Raw genomic sequence first — 20,217 nt, 5'->3', positions numbered from 1 at the left:
CAGTTAACTAGATGCTAGTCTAAGAACTTAATTATTAGTTTAATGTTGTTGTGGGTAGCTGCGAAGTTGGTTGGATCTGGCTAAAAATCTGGATCCTAGAGCTGCTATGTTGTGGGTAGGTGTCCGAAAGGAAACAAATAATAAATATTGCAAACATTTAATAACAATATATACAATATAGCCATATAAACCTTTGAAGCTTAAACTGACTACGAATTGCAACTAAAATTTAACTTTTGTAGATACTTAAAGATAAAGCAGACTTTATAATATAATAAAATATGCTATGCCAAAAATTGCCTTAATACTAAAGTTAATGTACTTATGATTATAACTAAAATAAAATATGATTAGAAACAAAATGAAGAATTTTAAATATTTTATGCGCTTGCATTTCACAGCTTTGCTCAACTCAAACACTTTCTTCGCTGAAAATTCTTTGCAGCTGCGCTGCGCTTTTGCGCTGCTGCATAGCAACAGCATAAATATCGCAGTCATAACTGGAATATGCAAGTTAGACACAGTTTACGCATGACCTAGCCAAGTTAGTGAACTAGCGTGAGTCTCTGTCGCTGCGCAGAGTGGAACGCGCATCAATTAGTCTGCTGTTAATTGAAGAAATTTCTAGAACTTAGGCTTAGGCCTTTCTTTTCTTTCTTTGCGTAATAAATTTGATAGCAAACGGCGTTGGACTGAGCGCCAAGAAGCTTTTAATTTTTTTTGATATGCAGCGAGCATCAGTAGCGCGCTGTTAAGCAAAGCATTAGGAACGTGAATTTTTAGTATATCGCAGCTCAATTTAAGAGATAATGAAATCGAGAACGGCGCTAAGTGTTTACAGTTTGTTGTGGCTGCTGCCACTTGCAGCTGCCGCCGACTCTGGCAGCTTATCCAAACATGCGCGTAGCAAACGCACGCCCATACCTTGGCTTATATTTCCAAGTACTTCGCCCACGCGTGTGCAGGTGCGGGCTTTGAACTTTGCAATGACAGCGAAAGTTGTAACTAATGCCGACTTTGTTTGCAGTTCATAGGCGGCATTGGCATACCGCTGGAGGATTTGGAGTATGAAGCGGTGACCACAGGCTATGTGCTCAAAGCGGAGTATTGGCTGCCTGAGACGCCGGATCATCTGCGCACGCCCACAGCGCTGCCCATAAACCAAGTGCCCACCTTGGGCTCGGTGGGCGCGCGTCGTCAACGTCCCATGTTTGAAAACTTTTTGGTAGGCGCCGATGAGCTGGGCAAGAGCACCAAGAAGCTGTTTACACGCACAAATAAAGTGCTGAGCAGCTATCGCTGGACTGTGTACAAAGCGCTCGAAGGGCTGGCCAAGCGTCTGGGCTACCAGGGGCGCATTTGTGTGCTCAAAAGCATTTGCGAGGCAGCCGAGGAGCCTTTTCACTTTAGCAATGGACTCATTGGCGATTTGCTGCATATTGTGCTAACGTAAGTAGCGCTTAGCTGTATATGCTGCTATACTTATATATATATTTTACAGCCCCAGCTCATCTGTGGACAAGCTATCGGAGCATGCAGATAATGAATATTATTATGCCGAAAAAGTTGGACAAACTGGCGCAGGCTGTGAGCGAGTTTTCAAGGAATGTCGCCGCAGCTTGTTGCAACATTTTAGTGAAATGCATGACAATCTAGATAAATTAATAAATATTTAGTTACACTATACGCTAGTGTTAATTAATAGAACGCGAGCACTATCGTTTACCGTTTTGAGCCAATTGGGGCCAGCAAAAAATTAACACTTGCGCTTTTGCTTATAACAATTTATAGCAACTAAGCTTAGCTTTAAGCCAATTTGCAAATTTTGCTCTAGTCTAAATAGCACAGCGCGCAGCTTTAGATCAATGTGTCAACTAAAAACTATAATGCTGCTTAGTTTGTGCTGTTTAAGCCAAACTGTGGCCAACTTTACTTACAACGAGCGCGATTTGTTAGTGCGCAAGGCACGCTGGCTGCCGCTTATATATCCCCGATCACATCCAGCGCGCTTTAAGTTCATTGCAGGCTTTGGCATACCCGTAGATGACTTGCATATAGAATCTATAACCACAGGCTATGTGCTCAAGGCGCATTATCGTTTGCCCATGCGTGCGCAGGAGCTGCGCAACAAGTTTATGCCGCACGAGGAGTCGCGACAGCTTCATAGCAATGCCAGCATCTTTCAGCAGAGCCTGCTCAAAAGCGATGCAGAGCTGGGCGTCACTACTAGCTGGCTGGATGAGCTAACGCAGCCCTGGCAAGGCTATCGCTGGGCAGTCTATGGCGCATTTGAAAGTCTCGCTCTACGCATGAAACTCAATGGCAGGCAGTGTGTGCTCAAGAGCATCTGCGAAAGCGCCGCAGCGCCTTTTGATGAGCGCAATGGCTTGCTGGGCGAACTGCTACATATAGTGCTAACGTAAGTATTTAATAAATTTTATGAAATTTAACTAATTTAGATTGCTTGCAGGCCTTCCACCTCCAAGGATGCACTCTCGGAGCATACAGACAATGATTATCTGCAAGCAGAGCATTTGGGCGTTGCTGGCATCAGTTGCGATCAGCTTTATACCCACTGTCCAAAGTCCTTGCTGCAGCATTTCAGCGATGTGCATCATTTGGGCAGCGAGTTTCTCAAAATGCTGGGCTGAGCCGTTATAGTTTCTATAACTTTATGTAAAGCTTAAAATTTTAAACATACTAAACTTAATTTATATAAATTGCGCAGTTGAGCTGCAATCAAAGCTTTTGCTATTTAATTTAGAACAATGCAACAACAACAATAACAATATTTAAACTAATCTGCTGATACTGCTTATATATGTTATGTTAATATAATTTACTTTTTTTAATTGTATTGTATAGTATTTAATAATAACACTCTTTGTGTTAATTGAAATAAAAAAATGTACACATTTTGTATACTTGCTGCCAAATAAAAAGAATGTTACTCAAAATGAAAAGTTGTAGGAGATAGTAAGGGAGAGAGAGAGAGAGATAAGAGTAAGATAGAGAGACAGAGAGATAAGAGTAAGAGAAACAGAGAAAGAGAGAGAGATAAGAGTAATAGAGAGAGAGAGAGACATAAGAGTAAGAGAGAGAAAGAGAGAGAGAGAGAGAGATAAGAGTAAGAGAGAGAGTTAAGAGTAAGAGAGAGAGAGTTAAGACCAAAAAAGAGAGTTAAGAGTAACAAAGAGAGAGAGAGAAGAGTAAGAGAAAGAGTTAAGAGTAAGAGAGTTAAGATTAAGAGAGACAAGAGTAATAGAGAGAGAGTAAAGAGTAAGAGTAGGAGAGAGAGTTAAGAGTAAGAGAGAGAGAAGAGAGTTAAGATTAAGAGAGACAAGAGTAATAGAGAGAGAGTAAAAGAAGTTAGGAGTAGGGGCGAGAGCAGTTAGAGTAATAAGGCAGAGATAGGTATTAAGAGTATAGACGAGAGTTAAGTAGAGAGAAGTAATAGAGGAGAGTTAAGACGTAAGAGAGAGAGTTAAGCCAGTAAGACAGAGGAGAAGATAAGAGTATACAGAGAGTTAAGAGTAGAAAGGTAGAGGTTAAAGAGGCAAGAGAGGAGTTAAGAGTAAGAGAGAGAGATAGATAAGAGGTGTAAGAGACAGAGTGTTAAAGTAAGAGAGACAGAGTAATATAGAGAGTTTAAGAGTAAGAGAAGAGACGAGAGAGAGGAAGAGAGAGCAGGCGATAGGAGAGAGAGTTAGAGTAAGAAGACGAGGAGCACCTGCACTCCCTGCTCCGAATTTATGGCGGACCCATTATGGAATCCTGTAGGAAAATGGCCATAACGGGAGCACGTATCCTGCCGCATTTCGCAAAATTTTTTGGATTATGCGGCCAATCAACAGAACGAAACCTCTTATTCGTCTGCATCAAAAAGTATGGGGTCATACTTATTATCCATTCAACTTAATATAATTTTTCAGCTCGCGGAGGTCTCGGCGAGCAATCCAAAAGTGCCAAAACTAAAATGTTCTTTCGCTTGGCACTAATTTCGTCCTGATCTGGCAAGAATGTGGAGATATCGGATGTTTTTTGTTTCACAGAAATGCGGTTTTTTCTCGGCTCCTGTAGGACTTTTCGTCATTTATCATGATAATTCTGAAAGCTCTCAAGGAACACTACTTGGACACCACAAGGACATCCTTGTAGTCCTTGTAGTTTCCAAGAAAAAGGACATTTTGTGTTTTTTGGCCAAATTTTTTGCGACCAACCCCCTGCAAATTTTTTTGTGCAATCCTGGATATCCTGGTATACAGTTCGATAGATTCGATGCCAAGGATCAGGAATATGCATGCCCTTTTCGAATTGGAAGGATATCGAAGGAGCAGGAGCTAAAAAACATTTGGGCACATAAAATGTACACAAGAAAGACTTAAGCAACGAACTTGCTCCAAAATTTGCTTGTACGATCCTTGATATCCTGGTATGCAGTTCGACTGATTGGATGCCCCGGATTACAAAAATGCATGTCCTTTTAAAATAGGAAGGAGGAGCAGGACCCACCCAATAACAAGAAGTCATTTGTTTTCGTTGTATAAAATGAATTATTTATTCTTAATCAGTTTTGGTTATACTTGTATAATTTAACCGCTAAGCGTTAAAACTAAATGATAAACATTATATATATATACAGTTTCATATTATAATTATATTATATTATATCATAGATAGCATACAAATAAAATAAATACAATCGAAGAAACATACAAACAATATTATAGCTACATACAATAAAATTATAGCTATATATATATCATCATCTCGTTAAGCAGGACTCGCAGTTCTTGTTGTTGTTATTGCCACTGATATCTGATGTTGTAGTCCTAAGCCATGGATCCGGATGGCTTCAGTATCTGTGCAGGATGTAGACTCCATTGTAGTAGGCGAATTATATCGTCCATAATGAAGTTCTGACCGATGCAGTGCGTTCGCTGCAACAAACACATTTTGCAGTGAGCTGGAGAATAAAATATAAATGTATTAATTATATATTATTTGATTTATAAATAACGTATGTATAAGAAAGTTATGGCAAAAACCAATGCAGCCAATTTGATTTTGTTACATATAAAGTTACATCATTACAAAGGTTGTTACATCAAAAACAAAATGCTGCGTTGTACATCGACAATCAAAACCATTGTTTGTACATCAGCAACCAACGATTGTTGGTAACAAGCAATCTTTGGTTGCTGATGTACAACAGAAGCAATCCTATGTTGCTGATGTGCAAAACAAGCAACCAATGGTTGCTAATGTTGTTGAATTGCCAAAAATTATGCCGTCTTCATTTTCGTCATTCAGTTTCTAAACTTTGATTATTTGGAGAAGTTATAACAAAATAGTAAAACAAACAAGACAATTTCTCTAGTGAAATATCGCACTTTGGAATAAGTCGTAATTCCAGCGAAACTGATGCGATTTCAGAGTTCCAAGCCTGTGCTAGGACTTCGTGAGATTCATTAAGAATAAAAACTGCCATCTTAAACTGAAAATTTCTACGATTTTAGATATTTGGCAAATTTTTGTCCAAACATGATGCCGTCTTCATTATCTTAGCACTATTCTGACTTGAGAAGCTATATCTCAGCCAAAAAAAATCGCCCAGAAGTGTTTTTAGGCTTAATTTCTCATGAGGTACTAAATAAACATATGCTGTTATGTTAGCGATCAACAAATAAATTGTTTTGACAAGTTATTGGCAGAAAACCAATGCTAAATAAAGAGTAACTTTTTGTGTATAATTTCAGACTTTTGCATAGCTATAACTCAGTTTAAAAAAAATCCGATCCATATGCTTTATACGTCAATTTGTTGGCGTGAGAAGCACAATTAAAAGGAGTATAAGGTTGTATGATATAAAAATTATTTGGCGAAGTTATGCACAAAATAGTAAACTAACAAGACAATTTTCTGTCCAATTTCCAACTTTACTAAGCTGTAATTCAGCGAAATGGCGTCTGATTTAAGAGTTTCACACTTTGTTAGACTCGTAAGATGCATAAGAATAAAACTGCATTCAAATTTGGGAAATCTAGGATTTTCGATATTTTGCCAAAAAACGTGATGTAACCCCTTTAAATTTTTGCAAAAATTAATGGCGTCTTCATTTCTTATCACTTTCTAACTTTGAGAAGCTATATCCCAGCCAAAAAAAATCGCACAGAAGTGTTTTTAGGCTTAATTTACTCATGAGATACTAAATAAACATATACTGTGGTGTTTGATTATTGAAAAAATTATTTACACCAAGTTATGGCAATAAATCCAATGCTGAACAGTTACTTTCTGTTGAATTTCAAACTTTGCGAAGCTATAACTCGGCTAAAAATGTTTTCAAATGTTTTAGACGTTCATATGTTGACGTGAAAAGCATCATTAAAATGAGCATAAATATGTATGTTTCAAAAATTATTTGGCGAAGCTATGAACAAAATAGTAAATAGATAAGACAAATTTTTGTGAAATATTGCACTTTTGATAAGCCATAAATCAGCTAAATGTCGTCCGATTTCAGAGTTTCATGTCTTGTTAGACTGATAAGACGTATTTTAATTAAACTATATTCAAATTTTGAAGTTTTAACATTTTTGCGATTTTGCCAAAAAACGTGATGTTACCCCTTGCAATAATTTCAAAAATGCGAAAAAATTAAAAGTTGTAAAATGCAAAATGTAATGATGCAACTTTGTTTTTAGCAGCAATACGAGAGTAAAAAGGTAAAACATTTAAGAATCGAATGATTTATGAATTAGTTATTACGAAAAAAAACGAATGCAGATTGGCTGCTTTTGTTTTTAAATTTCAAGCTTTGAGCAGCTGTAACTTAATGAGAAAAAATCAGATTTAAGAGTGTTATGCATATTTAAATACATAGGACTCTAAATACATAAATGCTGTTGTCATTTGATTACTGAAAAAATTATTTGGCAAAGTTATGGCCAGAAAATCAATACGGCGCTGATATTTTCAAACTTTAAAAAGCAAAATCAAATCAGAATTGATTGCTGTATATCAATGTATGTTGCTATGCCATAGATAATTAAAATGAATGCCTTAAAATAATATTTAGCCTAGTTATGCACAAAATAGAACAAACTTTTAAAAACAAAGTGAATTAAGTGCAAAATACAGTTGAGCAAACAAGTTTGCTTTATATTTTAAGCAGATAAAGTTTGTTTTATAATTTGTATATTAGCACAGGTAAAGCAAAATTGTTTATTTAATTATTTCATTGCAGACAAAACTAAACTCTGAACTCAGAGTCGAAACTAAACTAAGGCTTAGCATAATAATATTTAAATACATGTGTGTGTATTTATTTGTTGTGCAACACAAAATGCTTGTAAACTAGCCAAACAACTTAGTTGAACCATAAAATAAACTAAATTTGATTGCACGCTCAATTTACCTAAATCAACATAAAAATTTTGTAAACAAAGGTTGTGAGTAGCTCTAAATACATTTAAACTGTTGTGATGTAGCAAATGTTTGCATAACAAGCAGAGAGAGAGAGAGCGCGCGAGAGAGAGAGAGAGAGAAGTGTATAACTAAAGCTCGGCACGCCTGCTGTGTGAAATGTTTTAATTTAGCTTAAAGCGCTTAAGACACCGCAAACAACAAAAGCAGCAGCAGCAGCAGATGATGATGATGTTGATGCTGATGATGTGCGTACGGTTGCTAAGCTGCCCGCAAAACACACACACACACATACATGTTGAAGTTGAAGTACAACTGCGGCCAGGACATGTGTTGATGCCTCGCGTTTTTGTTTGAGCACAGAGCGCTGGGCACTTCTTTCTTTTCTTTATATTTTTGCTTGCTCGCCTCTTTGATCGCTTTTTCCGCTTCTTTCAGCGCTTTGTTCGCATGTAGCGCTACCTGGTTTTTGTACTCCTTTCTTTATTTATTATTATTATTTTGCTTGTTTCTTTGATTCGATTTGCCGCCTTAAAAACGGTTCAACGTTCATTGTTTAAGCTGTCGTCTTGGCATTTGACGGACTTTGTTTGAGATTTGGTGAGAGGCGAATTACGCCTGCTTTGATTTTTGTTAAAAACATAATTAGAAGACAACAAAAAAAAAAGGATATGCGTTGCGCAAAAACAAGCAGCAAAAAATATATAAGTGCTAATAAAGTTTAGCAAGCAAAAAAATAAATGAGTTTTAACCACAAGAACGCAGAACAAAAAGTTAAAGCAGCGCATAAAAAAAATTTTATAAGCTACAAACAATTTTGAGCGTATGCATTACCAATTGCAGACTTGAGGTCTAAATTGCTAGTCAGACATAAAAGTTGCACTTACTGCACCACACTGCGGCTAATTTATAGCTGTGGAAATGTATAAAAACTAAGGCAGGTGGCTTTGGCTTCCTGTTGGGGTTTTAGTTTTTCTTTTTTTTTTGTGGGGCTGGCACAAATTGATTTGTAATTAGCTGCAGTTGCAGTCAACAATGTGATTAACTTGGCCCCCAAACGGCAACGCCTGCAACTGAGTCTAAGATTGCAGCCACAGGAGTCGCAGGAGTCGCCGCACAGCTGCGCGCAGGCGTGACAGCAGCCACTTGAGTGGTGCACTCAGCGCATAAATTAAATGCAAGGCAACATGCATTATCCTGACAATTGACAGCTTAGCCGCAAGTACTTCAACTTGATATTTGAGTCACTGCGCTGTGGTTTGCACATGTGTTAACAAATGTCCACAATCCATATCCATAACATATCCATAGCCATGCGGCTGACAGTTTTTTTGTTTTAAAATGCAATTAGATTATTTTATTGTTTTCATGCTGACAGCTTAAAATTAAATGCGCGCTGCTGTGGCTTTTGTTGCAGTTATTAAATTAGAGCTTAATCCAGTTTGACACGCGCATCTGAACATTAATTGAATACACAAATGAGCAGTTTACTATATGAAACATTTATAAATTAACTAATTACCAGCTTGGTTTTTATTGTTGTAAAAATTGGCAGCGACAACGCATAACTGTTGCAGTTTTATATTTTAATTAAGTTAATTAAATGCCGCTTGTTTTTGTATATTTGCGGCTTTAAACGGCTTTTGTGTCAAACCGAAAATAGGGCTTAGCTTCGATATGCCAAAGCGTAAATTAATAATTCCAATTAGTTAGCAAATCGGCAAGGATTGCGGTAATGGGCGCATTAAAATAGCTGCTTTGACTAAATGTAAAACACATAAAATATAAATAAATAGCAGTGAACATAATAAGCATATTTTTTCAATTAGTAATTTTGTTTTATAGCAACAAACTTTATTTTATTAGTTATTTGCTGCTCTTTGTATACAAATTTATATTTAATTCTTTATTGAGTTGGCGCTTTAGTTACTTTATTTTTATTTCTGTTTAAAGTTCTATAAATTACATTAAAATTGATTATAATCTGCTTTAGCTCCATGTAACTTTAAATTAGTTTCATGCCGCTGCTTTCTTCATCTTTCTAGCTTATCGTAAACATCTTAACTGACTGAACTGCATATCAAATTGACCACAATCATTAGCTGTTGTCACTGCAGTTCCCACACACACACACATGAGAGAACTTCCTGCTTATCGCTCACATCAACACCTATTCGGGCTTAATCAAAAGTCTATCATTTGCTTGTGCATAATTCTGGCTCATCATCATTCATATATGTATATGCCTAGTGCAAGTCTAAGTTCACCCTAAATTTTGATCGATTAGCCCAACTACTTTGACATTAATTGACTTCAAATATGCACAAGCGCATGAAATTATGAAAATCTTATTAAAGTCAGCACAGACAGCGTAGCAGGAAAAAATAACAAAACCTAATAATAAAGAAAATTTTTCAACTTCATAAATGCTAATGCGCCAGACTTGACGGCCAAGCTAACAAATGATTGATGGTCTGAAGCCGAGTAAAAGGCGTGTAACAAAACTTGGCGGGTTTGAGGTTTTCATTTGCTATTGAGTGCAAATTTATGCAGTGCACACCCAAAGAAGAAAGCAAAGAATGGAAGGATCAATGTCTGCACCTTTTACCTTTGCGGCAGAGTCTTGCTAATTTAATCCCACAGCTTAGGGTGCAACAAAGCCGCAGCTAAGCGCCTTACGCATGTTGCAACATATTTAGCTGCAGCAAAAGCAAAAGATTCAGTTGGGCTAACACTGCAAATATTTTAGAGTTTATGTGCTTAGGCTTGAGAGGCGGTTTTTTCAAATGATCTAAGACAGGATTAGAAATTTAGTAGGAAAAGCAAGCAACAAAAAATTGCAGCTAAGCTGCGCGCCAAAGTATGCAACATTTTTATGTTTACCTAAAATGCACTCACACTTTGATTTATTTAGTGCAATTTATTATCAAGCTACGCCCAGCTAAACTTTTGAAACAACCCTCTAGCTCACAACACTCACAACACACATAAATTACAGCAAACAAAACTTCATAATTGGAAATAGACTTGCACTGTTAACATGCAAACCAATTTGCCAAGCCTAGGTACACACTTATCCAAACGCAGGATGGCTGCCTGGCAGGACATAGCATAATGTATGTGTGCAGTTTATCCTGCGTCCTGCGTGCGTGTGCGTGTGGCGAACGTAAAAAGCATTTTTTTCTTTTCTGTGTAAATGCGGCGCAAACAAGCTCGAGACTAATTACGGCAAAAGATAACAACAACAACAGCAACAACAACAACAACAGCAAGTTAAACTATGCCAGGATAATAATCTAAGCAAATTTATCAACAGTCACTCGCACACACACGAACATACTGAAAGATTGAAAGCGCTCAGCTGCGTGGGTGTGTGCATAAAAGAAAACATATGTATGCATGTGTGTGTGTGTGTGTGTGTGTCTAACTGTTAACACACACAAAAGGATACAAGTGAAAAATTATGCAATAGAGACCATACAACAGATAAAAAGCACAAAAAGAAAGAGGCAAACAAACGCTACAAAATACAAATAGGCCAAAGGGCAGCCAAAGCATTCAGCTCAACTCAGACCTCAGCTCAGCTCAGCTCAGCTCAGTTGTTTGTTAAGTGTGAATTTGCAGCAGCAACATGCCACGTGCCACACACACACACACACAACAAAAAGCACGACTCACTGCAAAAAGCTTAACTTTCAAATTAGATAATAAACGAAGCTTTAATGCGCTGCAAATAAGCAAAAGTTGAATATCAAATGCAAAAAGCAGCAGCAACTTTTGGTATAAAATGCTTAAAGTGCTTTGAGTTGTATAATGTTAAAAATTACAATTATTACAATGATTAAAGCTTAGTCTAAGTATTGAAAAATTGAGTTTAATTTATAATTTAATGCATAAAAACATTGACAAACAAATTGTAGTTGAAAGAGTAAAAGTTGCAGCTGAATAAAGTGAAAATAAACTTTTGGAAAAAGAAGCGAATACTCAAAAATTCATTGAGCTGCTTAAATTTTTAAATATTACAATACTTTTGAATTCAAAGTATTACGCTTCAATATTTAGTTTATATGTAATCTGCGGTTTAAGGTGTGCACAACCAACAAGTTGAAGTTGAATGAGTGAAAGTTGCAGTTAAAACTGAATAAACTTTTCGAACAGAATAATGCATAAGACTTTGAACTGCATAAGTTTTAAATATAAAATTACAACAATATTAAATTTTAACTATTTAGCAAACTTAAAGATTCGCTTTAATGCATAAAAAACTTAACTAACCTATTGAAATTGAAGTTATAAAAATTATAATTGAAGCTAACTGCATTGCCTAGTTGACTGTCTTTATTTTCAGGCTTGTCTTATTGTTAGTTATATAATTTTTACAATAAATAAGCATTAAATATTAATTACATTTGCAGCTGATACATAAAAAAAAGAATCCCTAAGCCGTCGCAATTATCATAAGCCTGCCACACAAGTTCTAAGCTGTGATTGTAACTGGGGTTGCCCCAGCAACTGTTTAATACCCTAACTTGGGCCTCGCTGTCAAAAGTTGTAATCGCAAAATTGCATGTAACTCGAGCAAATCAACGACAACAAATTTTGTGTTTTTTTAATACAAATGTCTACCAAAAAAAAAAAACAAAAAGGCACAAGCTTGACTGCTGAGTTGACTGTTTGGCTGTTGGGGGGTTGGGCGTGCTTTTTAGCATAAATTTTTGAGTTACACACGGCAGGAAGTCGTCGTCGTCGTCGTCGTCGTCGTTGGCGTTGGTTGCGCCACAATTTCCATTAGTGCCTGAGCGCCAAGCGCCACATGTGACGTGACATTTTAAGGAGCGTCAAGCGTCACACAGGCAAAGGTAAAAATATATAGAGCAGTCATAGAATGACAGGGGGGGGAGGGGCAGGACATCATGTTTAGCTGACAGCCATGCAGCACGCACAATTTGATGTGAAGAACGAAGAGCGAACTCTCAAAGGCAAAATGAATATATAAACGACTGACTGACTGTTAAATACACCAAAGTGTATTTAGTTTGCATTGGGGTCTCCAGTTCTCGGCACACCTGTGGCTAACGCTCAAATTTCAATGCACATAGAAATTAAATGCCAAGCCGCATTTTAGACTAATGCCAAATATCGCACACACACACACACACACACGTATCGACTTACAGCAGCAGCATCCTCCCTCCCTTTGCTCACAGTCTACCATATGCATAGGGTATACTCAGCTTAGCCCATGTCCCAACAACATGAGACGCTTGCCAAAAAATAAGCCACAATGCGCAGGAAGTTGTGGCAGCAACGGAACAAGCCAACACTTAGTTTAGGAAATGCCTCATAGCCTAATGCGGCTGCCTGATAGCGATAGCGATAGCATCAGAACCATAAACCATAGTGCGCCGCTCTGGGCCACTCGATAAGTGTTTTGCATTTGCCATGCACAAAGGCCAAAGCCAAAGCCAAAGGCAACAGCCAAGATGCAAAAGCAGCTAAGCGATTAGAAATTATTCGATTTTTCGTCAAAGCCAAAACAGCAAATTATGCAGCAGAGCTCAAGATAAAGATAATGACAAAGAACTAAATTAAAGTGAAATTTGTTGGCAATGATAAGTTGAGACAAGCTGCATAGCAAACTAGAAGAAGAACCTTTGTTATTAGATAAGAGCTATAACTTTTATAATAGCATAGTATATCAAAGATAGTACATCAAAGTATTTTTGAGATTAGCATAAGAGTTATACCAAAGATTTGGACTTAGCTATTATTAGCTATATTAATATAAAATTAAATTTATGCCTTTTATGAAGAACAGCAAAGTTTGCTTAAAGTATTTCATAAAATAAAGTAAGCAGTAGAGCTATAATTTTTATAAAAGAATGCGCATATCAAAGTATTTTTGATATTAGCAAAAGACTTTGAATTTAGCTATTATACATTATATATGAATATAAAATTAGATTTATGCCTATTAGCAAGAACAGAAAACTTTGTTTGCATTATTTCATAAAATAAAGAAGGCAAATTGATATATCAAATTAAAATAAACTTCAAAGGATGTTCGATCTTAGAATTAAAAGCTTTGGAGTTAGCTATTATACAAGAATTATATATATAACTAATGTCAAGAACAGAAAAGTTTGTTCAAAGTATTGCATAAAATAAAGTAAGCAGAGCTTTACCTTTTATAAACGAATTGATATATGAAAAGAAGGTTCGATCTTAGAATAAAATAATTAAAGGTTTTAGCTATATAACTATTGTCAAGAACAGAAAAGGTTTTATCGAAGTATTTCATAAAAAAAAGGTAAGCAGTAAGCAGAGCTATAACTTTTATAAACGAATTGTTATATCAAAGAATTTTTTTGAACATAGAATTAAAGACTTTGGATTTAGCAAGAATTATATATATAACTAATGTTAAGAACAGAAAAGTTTATTTAAAGTAAGCAGCTTCATGCCATTTAATGAATTTTATGCATTTAGTTTCTACTCGCGTCTGAGTCTTTACAATTCATTATTAAAATTTGTTTTGTTAAATCGAGTTTGAGTAAAATTGATTTAGCAGCATATATGCAATATAAATAGAGATTTAATAGATTTAAAGGCTGATTAACTGAAGATACTGCAGTATCTAATTGAACGACTTATTAAAAAATGAATTTGATTTTATGCATTTAGTTTGAACTTGCGTTTGAGCATTTTATATGCAATTAAAGTTGGTTGCGAATTCGCTCAAAATTGTTTTTACTCAGCTGAATTATATATCAAAAATTGTTTAATTGCTGCCTATGCTCAACTTATTGCGCAATCAAAGCCTTTGAACTGCAATCTAGCTCAAGCTTGCAACTATCAACTGCAACTGAGCAGCATTTAATTAATTTCAAGCGCATTATTCTACTAATAATGGCAAAGCAATTGGCCACAGCATGTTCTCAATTGTTATTGGATTTGATTACCGAGCAGAATTCATTGCACAACAAAAGTTTTCCGCGTATTTTCAGCTGTCAAATCATGGCGCATATATGAGGCACTTAGAGCTGCACTCGAGCAACATTAATAACGCTTCAGTAGGCGCCGCTCTCTATAGCAGCAAACCAGAGCGAAGACTATACAATGCTTTTCAATAAAAGTTCCCAGAGCGCGCCGACAAAGGTCGCCAAACAATTGAAAATCAAACCTCAGACAAAGCAGCGGCGCACAAGAGAGAGAAAAGTGGAGTGAGTAGAAACTGCCCAATGCATTTGTCATGCAGTCAGTCTGGCAATTCGCAAAAGTTACACAGCCAGGAGCCAGGACCTAGTCGAACAATTAGTATACGCCCTTGAGCATTTTTACACCTGGTAATTGCTCCACAAAACGTTGTGTAATTTCGCTTTAACGAATCTCAAATGACTTTTGCGCACTTCGGCAGGCAGCTGCTTACTTTATTAAAAGACACATTTACCGACCTTGGCCATAGTGTTGGCCATGATTAATAACGTCTTAACAATAGCCCGAGCAATGCGTTTACTCTCTGTCTGTTGCTGTTGCTATTGCCGCCTTTGTGCTCGTGTAGGGCGTTCTGGCTTTGTTCTTTACACCTTGAGTTTGAGTTTGAGTTTGAGTTTTGACTTTTGCATTTTCTCAAGAAACGAACAGCTGAAAAATTGGGTCAAGCCATAATAATAATAATGCGTGTGTAACTTTTACCCATTTAAGTTCAGTTTAAATTTCAATAAGCCATTCAACTAAATCGCCTGCTCATCAAAATCGAAAACCGATGAACAATTTACAGGCTCAATTAGAGAGTAGCTGGCTGGCAGCTTAAAATCAATTTAAAATGCATCAGCTCTGTTTACCGTAATAATATCAACACATTTATGCTGAGCATACTTTATATCTCATATATATAAAAAAAAAACACAATATGCGCACCCTCAAGCGTTTAGTCGCTCGATTTGCGCAGACGCAAACGCAACGAGTTGCGCTCGATTGTGGCCAAGAAGACCAAAAGATATCAGTGGCCAAGCAACCAAGCACCAGGTGCAATACTTTAATGAGCTTTGAGCTCGACTTAAGCTTGTTGTTGTTGCTTTTTTGTTAACTGAGCCTGCGGCGGCTGTGGCTGCTGCTTTGCTTTGTTTTTTAAGCTTAAACATTTTTTAGCACTTGTCAAAGAGTAAAAGCAACAGCTGCTTGTTGAAGTGCTAAAGGATATGCAGGATATGCGTATGACAGGCTTGCAGTCATTATAATTTGCTGCATAAATAAATGCAACAAGCTGAAGCGAGCGAACTCAAAGAATCTTTCGAATCTTTCATAAGTAAATGCAACAAACTGAAGCGAAAGAGTTCAAAGAATGTTTCGAATATGGCTAAAATAAATAGCAAAGATGCTTTCGCAAATTGCTAGAGGTCTAACTTACTCTTGCTTTCATTTGAAATTAAAGCTTTGCATTAAGACAAACTCAATAAAATTGAAGTCAAGTCATTCATAGCTGCAACTAATTGTTAGTTAGTCAAATCTTTAGTGTTAACTTCAAGCTTAACACATGCAACTAAAATGCATAAACCAAAATAAAATTTATACTTATATATAAACTTGCCTTTTTTTAGTTATAAAGTCTGCGCTATAACCCAACAGTTCATCATATTTTTGGCTACTACTTTTTTTTGATTTTTTTGTGGTTATTTGTTTTGCTTTGGCTTGACTGCAGTTAACTGATATTTTTGCATATGATGGTAGGTGCTTACCTGTTTGCGCATCTGTTGTTGTCCTGGCAGCAGGCAGGCGAGATAGCGAGAGTCCTGCGTATAGTAATCGATCTCTTGTGGTTTATTTACATCCGTTATGGAAAAACGCGCTTTGCTTTTGTTTTTATGAATTGGCTTTGTAGTCCTTAGCCTGTTATTTGTTGTTGCTCCTTTTATTGTTGTTGCTGCGTATTGATGACAATTGCAGTTTGGCAGGCAGCTGCGCGCACCACTGACAACATCCGCTGCAGGCTTTTTTGCAATCGCAACAGATTTTGTTTTCTTCCGTTTTTAGCAGCCGCCGGAAGTTAAACTGCAACTGCAAGCAACATTAATATTTATTATATGCGTTAACAAATAGTAAGCAAAAAAAAAACTATAGCTATATAAAAATTATAGCTTATATTGCTGACGCTGGGAAATTCACCTGTCCACACGGATTTCTAACTTTTTACTTAATACATAAATTAATGCCTTAAGCAAAACACAATGCAATGCAGCATATTAAAAAGATAAAGACCTGCTACACTTCACATGCGAGAGATTCCACCTGCAGTCCCAGCCAACATATAATAATCCCATCAACATTTTTGGATACGCTTTGCAAATGAATTGTAGCCCAGCCATTCAATAAGCCAAACCCCAAAACTGACCAGACCGGAGCAGAGCAGAGCAGAGCGAACAGGTAACGCAGCCAGGGGCGGGCGCCGCGGTAGCCGTGGATAATAATAATGTGGAACCGAAAATGAGCGCAGGGATCGTCGCCGCTCAGGACTGTCGACTTTGTAGTCTTTTTTCTTATGTGTGCTGCATTTGCACCTGCGAGCAGAAATTTTGATGAGCGTGTTGCGTTTGCTTGGCTTATAATTAAATTGAAGTTGTAGATACAATTTGATATCAAAGTCAAGTTCGTTGCGCTACATAAAACAGAGCCGAGTTTAAAAAATTGTGCATAAGCCGCAATTTAAACTGTAACAAACGCATACTAAGCAGCTATTGAAATGCTAATGCAAGTGCTGAAATGTATTTTGAGAAAAGTTTAATTAAAAAGATAAGCACGCTACATTTAATTTAATTGTGTGAACTTAGCTATGTGTATGGTATGTGGCACTTTTAAAATTCCTTAACAATTAAGTTGTTTTTTTACTTTTGGCCATAAAGTGCTTTTGACAGTTAACAATTGACCAATGCCAGCTGTTGGAAAAACTTAATGTGCGCCCAAATCAAAAAATTAAGCACACACTCAAACACACACACACACACTTGTGCAGACAAAAGTATGTAAATGTCATTGTGGAATAAATCAAAATACGCGATTGTATGCAAAATTGCTATATGGGGGAAAATTGAAAAACGAGAAAAATGTGCTGCAGGTGCTCACAAACCGGCGGCGGCGACCGTTGAGCGTTTCAAGTGTTTGTCTTTGCAGCCAGTTGGACAAATTTACATGCGCGCCTCGCACACAATGAGACAACAACAACAACAGCAGCAGCAGCAGCAGCAGGTAGAGACCGACTGGACACAGTGGACAATGAACACACGTCGATATTCAAATAGTTCTTTGCATTGTTTTTTTTTTTCTTTTTTAATATTTATTTTTAAGCTGCCGCTGCTCAAGGCACACATTTCGACATTCAGTGTGCCACAGTGTGCAAATATGTTTTAAATGAAAAGCAGCATGTAAAGGATATTTGGTCGTGTGATTTCCGCTTTTGTAATGTGCATTATCCTTTGTGTGTGTGTGTGTGGCACAGCTGTGTGCGACTTTTATAATTAAAGTGCCAGATTTTAAGCCTTGTGAGAGAGACACACCAAAACTACAGGCAAATCAATCAGCATACCAAACAATGCGCACATCAATTTTTGGTGCATATTTTGAATGACAGTTCTCGCCAATGAAATCCTTTTGGCATGCACAAATATATTCAGCTATTTATTGCTAACTTTTAGCAGCAGTCGCTAGCCGAGACTGCAATGCTCTCTCAATTAAATTCATTTGTTTCAACTTTATAAATTTTATACTCTATGCACTATTTAGTTTATACAAGAGCATTATGTTCTGCTGCTATTGCCGCTCCGCTCTGCCCCTTTGCTCTTTGTTTGAGTGGCGTTGTAATTGCAGGCTGAGTGCAATGCATTTGCATGCTGCTGAATATGCAAAGGACACTTAAATTTCGCAGCATAAAACTAAAAACGTTCAAAACACGCCGCACCCAGCGCCAGTCACACCTTCATTTCTCTATGTGTGTGTCTGTGTGGGTGTGAGTGTCACCGTGCGCTCATTTGCATGCGATTGACAAGCGTAAAAGAAAAAAGGGAGAGCGCGCACGCGAAACGGAATCAAAGTGCAATACGAATCAGCATAGAAAAACAAAGACAACAAACAATTGACAGCGCATTTTTCGCATGCGGGTGTGTGTGGGGTGGTTTACACTTGGCTATTGGCGGCTAATTAAAAGCACATCAAATGCAAGCAAATTTGAATAGCAAACGAAACGTTGCGAAACTTAAATAAAAATTGTTAGTTACATATTTTTCCATTTCAATTTTTTTTTTGTGCTTTTACTTTTCATTTGCAGCAGCAACTTTTTAGTTTCAATATCAGTGAGGGAGCGCAGTCGACATGCCCCAAAGGCAACAAAAACATCCAATAAGTGTCAAGTACAGCAAACTTAGTTTGCAAACTATTTTTATAATTAAACAAATACAAACTGATTGCAATAAGTAGCCAGCAGCTATAAATTATGTAAAAGTTAATGGCATTTGCTGTCATTTAAAACTCTTGAGATTAAATTCAGTGTATATATGTATATTAACAGTACTTTGCTTTGCCTGGCAACAGCTTTACATGTTGAATTGCCACACATACAAACGTATTCATTTAATGTAGGCCCATTGCAGGCCAATTTCTTAAGCTACTAAACTACGCAGTTAATTAAAATGTACGTACATATCTAACAAGACTATTCTGCAGCATTGCTAGTGCTGGCTGCAGCCGCTGCCGCTGCTTTCGTTGCATGATGCTTTGCCACAGCCTCCTGGGCTTTGCTTAGCTGTATGTAGCCCTCATGGGCGCGGGAGCGCAACTCAGTTTCAACGCTTTTGTTTACAGATTTCGATATAACCGCCTTTATCTTTTGTGTTTCATTGAATTTGCCTTTCTTGGCTTGTATGGGCGCATCTGTAAGTTGTAAAAACAAAACAAATGTAAGCAATGAGCAACTGGTGGCGCAATCTCACACACTTACTTGATCTCCGAGTAAACGCCGCTTGTTTCTGCTGCTTCTTTTTGTTTTGAATGGACGCCGGCATCTTTGCCTTCTTAAATTTACCCTGTGGCATCTTTTATTTGGTTTATTTGTTAATTTTCACAACAATAATAATTTACCACGCAAAACGCACGTTTTTTACTCTGCAGTGTTGAGAAACTGCGAAACACAGCTGTTGAAACAGCTGACAATATATCGCTGTTAACAGCTTACAATTTATCGCTGTTAACAGCTCACAAGTTATCGCTCTTCTGTTCAAATTGCGCGAAATTCAAAATGTTGCATCTGTTTCTTAACTTTTGAAAACAAAGAAATCAGATTTAAGATTATATAAAGTTATTGTGTTTATTTCTTAAGCAGACAGACCGATAAGCAATCAACCAAGAACAGGGCAATTATTCAACGTATATTAATAGCTTGCTTAACTAGAAAACAAAATGAAGTTAACAGGAAATAATTTAACATTTAAAAGCGTTGAATATATGTTGTTTCTTTTCTTTTGTTTATATGCTGTTTGAAATGATTTCGGTATCTTCGTTCACATATGTATTGTATATATAAAGTATGGTATCTATGTATTAATGTTTAAATATATAATATGTAATTACTTTGTTCATACACATAACTAAAAACTAAAACGCGCTGCGGATTAAACTCCCTTTTTTTTTGTTTTGTTGTCTTTGTTCGCTTAGCGCACGCTTTTTTAACTCACTTTGTGATTAATGCATTATCTTTTATAAAAATAGTTTTACAAAATTTTAATAATTAATTATGTATGTGTA

The 20,217-nt window shown here is 36.8% G+C and overlaps 3 protein-coding genes across 4 annotated transcripts; 2 read left to right on the top strand and 1 right to left on the bottom strand.

Moving 5' to 3' along the window:
* Positions 1-809: 809 nt before the first annotated feature.
* On the top strand, positions 810-1,676 carry LOC108598209. Its single transcript, XM_017984826.1, has 3 exons — positions 810-965; positions 1,028-1,449; positions 1,502-1,676. The coding sequence occupies exons 1-3, from the start codon at positions 810-812 to the stop codon at positions 1,674-1,676; spliced, it is 753 nt and encodes a 250-aa protein (XP_017840315.1).
* A 210-nt stretch (positions 1,677-1,886) lies between these two features.
* On the top strand, positions 1,887-2,651 carry LOC108598210. Its single transcript, XM_017984827.1, has 2 exons — positions 1,887-2,419; positions 2,471-2,651. Exons 1-2 carry the CDS (start codon positions 1,887-1,889, stop codon positions 2,649-2,651), a joined length of 714 nt encoding a protein of 237 aa, XP_017840316.1.
* A 2,103-nt stretch (positions 2,652-4,754) lies between these two features.
* Positions 4,755-19,594, bottom strand: LOC108601143. 2 transcript variants are annotated; one of them, XR_001915214.1, is made up of 4 exons: positions 19,415-19,594; positions 19,117-19,347; positions 16,167-16,485; positions 4,755-4,966 (listed from the first exon to the last, which is right to left on the bottom strand). XR_001915214.1 is itself a non-coding variant. In XM_017989071.1 (2 exons), exons 1-2 carry the CDS (start codon positions 19,506-19,508, stop codon positions 19,130-19,132), a joined length of 312 nt encoding a protein of 103 aa, XP_017844560.1. In that variant the 5' UTR covers positions 19,509-19,594; the 3' UTR covers positions 18,954-19,129. The 2 variants fall into 2 exon arrangements, 1 of the variants encoding a protein (XP_017844560.1); XM_017989071.1 differs by lacking the exons at positions 4,755-4,966; positions 16,167-16,485 and having other exon boundaries at positions 18,954-19,347.
* Between the last annotated feature and the right edge of the window lie 623 nt (positions 19,595-20,217).

The sequence above is a fragment of the Drosophila busckii genome, chromosome 3L (assembly GCF_011750605.1).
Source record: "Drosophila busckii strain San Diego stock center, stock number 13000-0081.31 chromosome 3L, ASM1175060v1, whole genome shotgun sequence".
Classification (NCBI taxonomy): Eukaryota; Metazoa; Arthropoda; class Insecta; order Diptera; family Drosophilidae; genus Drosophila; species Drosophila busckii.
Note: the sequence above shows the minus strand (reverse complement) of the source record. Positions and strands in the feature narration are given on the sequence as shown.

Excerpts from the sequence above, each read along its gene's own strand:
- LOC108598209 (XM_017984826.1), top strand. The coding sequence starts at position 810 with ATGAAATCGAGAACGGCGCTAAGTGTTTACAGTTTGTTGTGGCTGCTG. Across the intron at positions 966-1,027 it reads CTTCGCCCACGCGTGTGCAG|TTCATAGGCGGCATTGGCAT; the intron begins GTGCGGGCTTTG and ends CTTTGTTTGCAG. Across the intron at positions 1,450-1,501 it reads TTGCTGCATATTGTGCTAAC|CCCCAGCTCATCTGTGGACA; the intron begins GTAAGTAGCGCT and ends TATATTTTACAG.
- LOC108598210 (XM_017984827.1), top strand. The coding sequence starts at position 1,887 with ATGCTGCTTAGTTTGTGCTGTTTAAGCCAAACTGTGGCCAACTTTACT. Across the intron at positions 2,420-2,470 it reads CTGCTACATATAGTGCTAAC|GCCTTCCACCTCCAAGGATG; the intron begins GTAAGTATTTAA and ends GATTGCTTGCAG.
- LOC108601143 (XM_017989071.1), bottom strand. The coding sequence starts at position 19,508 with ATGCCACAGGGTAAATTTAAGAAGGCAAAGATGCCGGCGTCCATTCAA. Across the intron at positions 19,348-19,414 it reads GGCGTTTACTCGGAGATCAA|ATGCGCCCATACAAGCCAAG; the intron begins GTAAGTGTGTGA and ends TACAACTTACAG.